We start from the raw sequence: 6,000 nt of genomic DNA, 5'->3' as shown, positions 1-6,000 counted from the left end.
AATTGATTTTTGGAGAATGTGAGGTTTTATAAAGGAAATGTGTCACCACATCATGCTGAATGCTGCTGAATGTGCAAGACTTTTAGGCAGCAATTAATTGTCCATCAGTGAATAATTGGACACGTAGCTCCGTGTGGGTTTTGGTGCTTTTCTTTTCCAGTGCTGAACTATGCTAACCCACAGGCAAGCTGTGCCCAGCTACAACGCCGAGTGGGCACCACGCAAAGGAGAGCAATGTTACGCAATAACTTTTTAGCTCTCTAATAGAACACAACAAATCGTAAAGTTCTGATCTGACTTTCAGCAATCTGAGTTGATCAGAAGAAATGGCTTCAAAAGGTTTGTTTGCCCAGAGCTGTCACGTTTCAGGGAAGTGTTCCCATTGTGGGCAGGGTGGGACTGGAGGGGCACAGTGGGGCAGGAACATGGAAAGCAGGCACTGGGGTGGCACTAGTACTGCCGGGCCAAGGCAGGAGGGCAGTGGAAATGGGAGAGGTGGAACTCACCGAAAGATTCTGAAGACAACATAGGTTGTCCTTGAATAAAACACTACAGCTGGTAAGGTGCCATTAAGCAAATGCACAAGCAGACCTGTTGTTTGGGACAGCAGCCCAGTGAGACAGACACCACTAATGGCAATGACAAAGCTGCTGCGCATGGGGATTTTGTATATGAGATGTACAAGGATGGGGGGATGTGTACATCTGAGTTTATTTGGGCTGCTCCTGTGTGGCCGCCGCTGTCCTAAGAGGCCCTCAATACTGAGCGAGCTGTTTCTGGCTGCCCCTTCCCTTCCCCCATAGTTCAGGGGACCTGCAGATCCTTGGCAGGGCAATTTCACTCTCCTAATTATTTTGGTTTCTTCCTCACAGGCTGTAAAATTGAATCTTCATATTAGTGCTGCAGTCAGCTGCTCCTTGGTGCCTGCTGCACACCTGTGCACACACTCACTACTACAGATGTACGCTTTCAGTAACAAAGCACTGCGAGCAGTTTGTTTTATTCAATGTGTATAAAGTAAAGCACATGTGACGAGGAGAATCAACCTAAATCGTGGCCTCCCTGTGTTATGAAGGCTGTCGTTATTTGTTCTTTTTTTACACTACGCCAGGCTGCAGCCCTCTCTGTGTCCCCATGCAGTGCACTGGGAGCAGCCGTGCAGCTTCCCAGCTCAGCATCAGTCAGAGCCCAACGAGCTGCTCCCACTGCCACTGCAGAGGCTTCTCTGGAAGGCAATGTGCTCCTATCAGCAGCTCCCACACACCTCCCCTCTCCTGCACGCACCTTCTGGGTTTACCATTTCCCTTCTGCAAATCATTGGATCTTTCAGGTTGCAAGAGACCACGAAGGCCATTCAGTCCATCCATCAGCCCATCACCCGGGAGACGGATGGGGCCGGGCAGGGCCATGGACGCGGATGGGGCCGGGCAGGCCGAGCGGTGGCGGCCCCGCAGCGCCCCCTGCTGGCGGGAGGCCGAGCAGCGCGGGCTGTGGCGGCAGGCGGGGAGCTGAGGGCGGGCAGCGGCGCTGGGGCTGCCCCGGTTCGTGTCCGTGCAGCGCGGCACCAAAGGCTGGCGGCAATAAAAAAGCCATCCCAATACACAGCTTTTTTTTTTTTCTTTTTTTTGTACAAATATATTTTTTGTTCTCTTTATGAAGAAGTACGGAATCGCTTTCAAAATACATCATTTCCTTAACAAACGTTGGCAACAGTATTAAAATAAATAAGATGTGCTGGAGAAAGTTCCGCTCCATCGTAAAACTGAAAACCGGAGGAGTATAAAAATCGCTTTTGAAGTCTCTTAACCGCTGCGCTGCGGTGCCCGCGCTCACAGCCGCGTCTCCTGCACCTCCTCCTCCGTCTCCTCCTGCAGCGCGCAGATCTGCGGCCTGGGCTTGCGCTTGCTGGAGTTGCGGCGGTGCGCGGGGAGCAGCTTGAGGCGGTCGGCGTGGCTGATGGCCTGCCGCAGGGAGCTCTTCTCGCTCAGCAGCTTCTGGATGGATTCGTACTGCCGCATCTTGTTGTCCTCGATCACCTGCGGGGACATCGTGCCCCATCAGACCTCCGGAGATCATCGAGTCCAACCCCCTGCCAAAGCAGCTCCCTAGCCCAGGTTGCACAGGTAGGCGTCCAGGCGGGTCTGGAACATCTCCAGAAAAGGAGACTCCACCACCTCTCTGTGCAGCTGTGCCACTGCTCCGTCACTGCACTGTGAAGAAGCTCCCACACACATTTGTGTGGAACTTCCTATGCCTCATTTGGGGCCATTTCCCCTTGTCCTATCACCACACACTGCTGAGAAGAGTCCAGCCTCATCCCTTTGCCTCCCACTCCTTTGATATTTATAGATGTGGATCAGATCCCCTCTGAGTCTTCTTTTCTCAAGGCTGAACAGACCCAGGTCTCTCAGCCTTTCCTCATACAGGAGGTGTTCCACACCCTTTATTATCTTTGTAGCCCTTTGAGGTGATCCCTGTCTTTTTTGTACCAAGGAGCCCAGAACTGGACACAGAGGCAGTCTCACCAGGGCAGAGTAGAGGGGGAGAATCACCTCCCTTGACCTGCTGGCCACGCTCTTTTTAATGCACCCCAGGATCCCATTGGCCTTCTTGGCCGCCAGGGCACACTGCTGGCTCGTGGCCAGCCTGTCATACACCAGGTCCCTCTCCTCAGAGCTCCTCTCCAGCAGGTCATCCCCCAGCCTGTACTGGTGCATGCTGTTATTCCTCCCTAGCTACAAGACTACACTTGCTCTTGTTAAACCTCATCTGGTTCCTTTCTGCCCAACTCTCCAGACCATCCAGGTCTCGCTGAATGGCAACACTGGACTTCTGCCCTAGCAAAGGTAAAGCATGGCATGGGACTGGGACTGGGAAGTCTTTAAGGTCCCATTCAACCCAACGCACTCTGAGATTCTCTGTCTTATCACAGAATCATAGAATTGTACAGGTTGGAAAAGACCTCCAAGATCATCAAGTCCAACTGCAACCAAACCATACTACCCTAACTCTAACAACCCACCACTAAATCATGTCCCTGAGCACCACATCAAAACAGATTTTAAACACATTTAGGGATGGTGACTCAACTATTCCCCTGGGGAGGTGTCAAATGTTAACAGAATAACCGTGCAGGCCATGGGGAAGTTGCTCACCAGGAACCGCTGGCACTCCAGGATGGCTTCCAGCCTGTGCTCGGAGAGGATCACAGTGCAGTCTGCAAATGCGTGCTTCAGTGTTTTCCTGATCACCTGGGAAGTTCTGAAAGGCAAATGATTGTTGGCATTCAGACTGCAGCACACAGCACACACAGCTCATGCTGTTGTGTCTGTGGTATGTAATCATCCAGCTGCGTGTTTTGATGCTCAGTGTACTGCACCTCTGCTGGGGAAGCTCTCATCTGCTCTAATATAAAGGCGTAACTGAACTTCTCTGACACTCCATGTAGAAATACACACTCTCTCTAACAATGCACACACCTCCAGGTCTGTTCCTGAAGCTGAAGTCTGGCTTAATACCAGACCTGAGGTGTTACCACGGGTTTCTTTTAGGGGGTGCTGCCTTGCTGGTTTTTGGATTTGATATTAGAACAGATGAACAAAACGTACATGGGGTCCAGGTGAGCGCTGGGCTCGTCAAGCAGCAGGATTTTAGCCTTACTGAGAACAGACCGGGCAAGGCACATCAACTGCTTGTGCCCGTGGCTGAGGACACAGCCTCCATCCACGAGAACGAAATCCAGCTGGCCCGGGAACTGCTCTATCACAGACTTCAGCCCAACCTGCCAGAGAAAAAGAAAGCAAGAATTCATGAGGTACAGTTACCACTGGCTGGGGGCATGGTGACAACGCCTTTCCTTCCCTTGCCTTTCACTCCTGACAGTGAACAGAAAATATAAGTCAATGAAAACAAGTGTCTGTCCTACGAAGACCACAAGCTGCTGGCTGGATGGTGTGAAAAGCTCTGAACCTCACAGAGTGCCAGGATTTACTTTGGGAAGCTGAGAGTTAACGCTTCGTTGGTTTGTCACATACAGTGACTTCTGGCATTTCAGAGATAACCACATGCTCAAAATGTGTATCCAGAAGTGATGTGCGTCACTGGTAATGTCAAGGAGAGAGATTTTTGAAAGGAAACCAGGTTACTAGGAGGGCAAGAAGAAGCAAGCAAAATTCCCATGCTACTTTACAGCAACAGAGAAAATAACCCAGGTCACCACAGCAGTGTCCATACGGCTCTGAGAGTGCTTTTATCTCCTTCTTGTGCTACCTCCAATGCCCTGAGGACATTGCTCAGCCTACGGGCATCGTGGGTGTTCCTCGAGCACCAGAATGCTTAGAGGGGTTTGTGGTGGGAAGAGGCTTCACCTGAGCCAGAACCTGGAACCCAGCACAGGATACGGTTCTTAGGTGTTTCAGACAACACCTTGCATCTGCAGCTCAGCTCGGTGCAAGGAACTTATAAAGTGGCACCGATGTTGGCAGCGCTGCCTAAACCCTGAGCAGCTATGGGTCAGGGTGAAGCTGGAGTCCGCTTTCTTCCCATGCCTTGCTCCCAAAGTCACGCTGACTCATTGCCTCCACGAGCCAAAGCCAATACTTGAGCTTTGTAAACAAGCAGATCACTCCTACTGAAAAGCATTAACGGCTCTTTTTTGTTTGCTTTGTGTTCTCTTGCCTACTCACTAAAAAACTCTGTGTTACATTTGGATTTGTCTAACTCCTTGGTGATAAATAGTTCAAAACTTTTTTTTTCTCACTGTTACAAATAAGGTTTAGCTCTTTACCATCCCAGGGCTGGCTCTCTCACACCACCCTCCAAAGCAGAACTAGAACTCGCTTTTTTTCAAGTGAAAGGAGCACTAATCCCCCCCAATCTCAGGACATTGGAGAAGCACAGCACTGCTTTGCTGTCTTTTGTAGCTCCAGCTAAAAAGCTGCTGTCACTCCATGCAACCAAAAGTCTTGTGATGTGCATATTCGACAGTAAATTATACATAGAAATTGTCTACTTTCCCCTTTTTCAAACATGGGAAAGAACTTCTATAAACCTCATAGAGAGAGTAGAGACACAGTCAGACTCTTGGATGCAAACCAGGAAGCTTTTGGATTAACTCCCACATTTATAAGCATTTTATGATATTTGAGATTTGCTACGGACAAGGAAAAGGGAAGCAGTTCATTACATCATCTGTATCTTGCAAGGAGCCATCTGCTTTCTAGGCTGCAGTATTTCCTTTTGTACCCCTCGGCTTCCTTTTCTTTAGGCATTATTTACACCCGTGCAACCTATTAAACACTACCAGAGCCAATAGGTGGCATCTTACATCCATAATGTGTGGTGTTTGCTCTCTAGATGGAAACAGAGCTGTAAAAATTCCCTAATACTTGGGAATTTAAAAACAAAAATGTAGCTAAAACCTTCATATAAAAATAGAAGAAGAAAAAAAAACTTCATGTTTTCTAATATTCCCTAATATTTGATTTCCATTAAGAACACAGCTGCCTGCGACACAGGCTGTACATGAGCCTGAATGTGATGTCAGAGAGCTTCAAGCCAGACTGGGAGCTGCAAGAACCCGAAAATCTTTCAATGAAAGACTCTCCTAAGCAGAGCCTAAGTACTTCCTATTGCAGTAACACCAGTCTTTAATTTCTAGGACTGAACACAGACGTTTCTCACTTCTTTCTGGCCTCGTAGATGTTTGCTCATCATCTCTGCCCACTCCAGTTGAAAAATTTCATATATTTGTCAAAGCATTAAAGTGACAAAAGATTATACAGCTTTCACGTCATCAGCTCACTCCACTTTGTTTCTCTCAGGGTCATGCAGCCAAACCAGAGAGCCTCACCTGTGCGAAGTCATGCTAAGCTGCATGAAGAGCGCAGACCGCGCTGAACGGAAGTTTATCTTTGTGTTTCCTTATTACCCAATTAAAAAATCACCTTTGTCAAAGTTAGGGGAAAAAAAAAGTTTATAGCCTGGTGTTATCTTTTCTCA

The 6,000-nt window shown here is 48.8% G+C and overlaps 1 protein-coding gene across 1 annotated transcript in view; it reads right to left on the bottom strand.

The window, feature by feature from the left end:
- Positions 1-1,666: 1,666 nt before the first annotated feature.
- Positions 1,667-6,000, bottom strand: part of CFTR (CF transmembrane conductance regulator) — an 80,426-nt gene continuing 76,092 nt past the window's right edge. Inside the window, exons 25-27 of the mRNA XM_065743487.1 lie at positions 3,609-3,781; positions 3,156-3,261; positions 1,667-2,036 (exon numbers count right to left, since the gene is read on the bottom strand). Coding sequence (XP_065599559.1) covers positions 1,830-2,036; positions 3,156-3,261; positions 3,609-3,781 — 486 coding nt within the window. The 3' untranslated portion in view covers positions 1,667-1,829. The remainder of the gene's footprint in view (positions 2,037-3,155; positions 3,262-3,608; positions 3,782-6,000) is intronic.

This window comes from Cyrtonyx montezumae, unplaced genomic scaffold (genome assembly GCF_038088225.1).
Source record: "Cyrtonyx montezumae isolate F1298 unplaced genomic scaffold, pur_monq_1.0 scaffold_3, whole genome shotgun sequence".
Taxonomy (NCBI): domain Eukaryota; kingdom Metazoa; phylum Chordata; class Aves; order Galliformes; family Odontophoridae; genus Cyrtonyx; species Cyrtonyx montezumae.
Note: the sequence above shows the minus strand (reverse complement) of the source record. Positions and strands in the feature narration are given on the sequence as shown.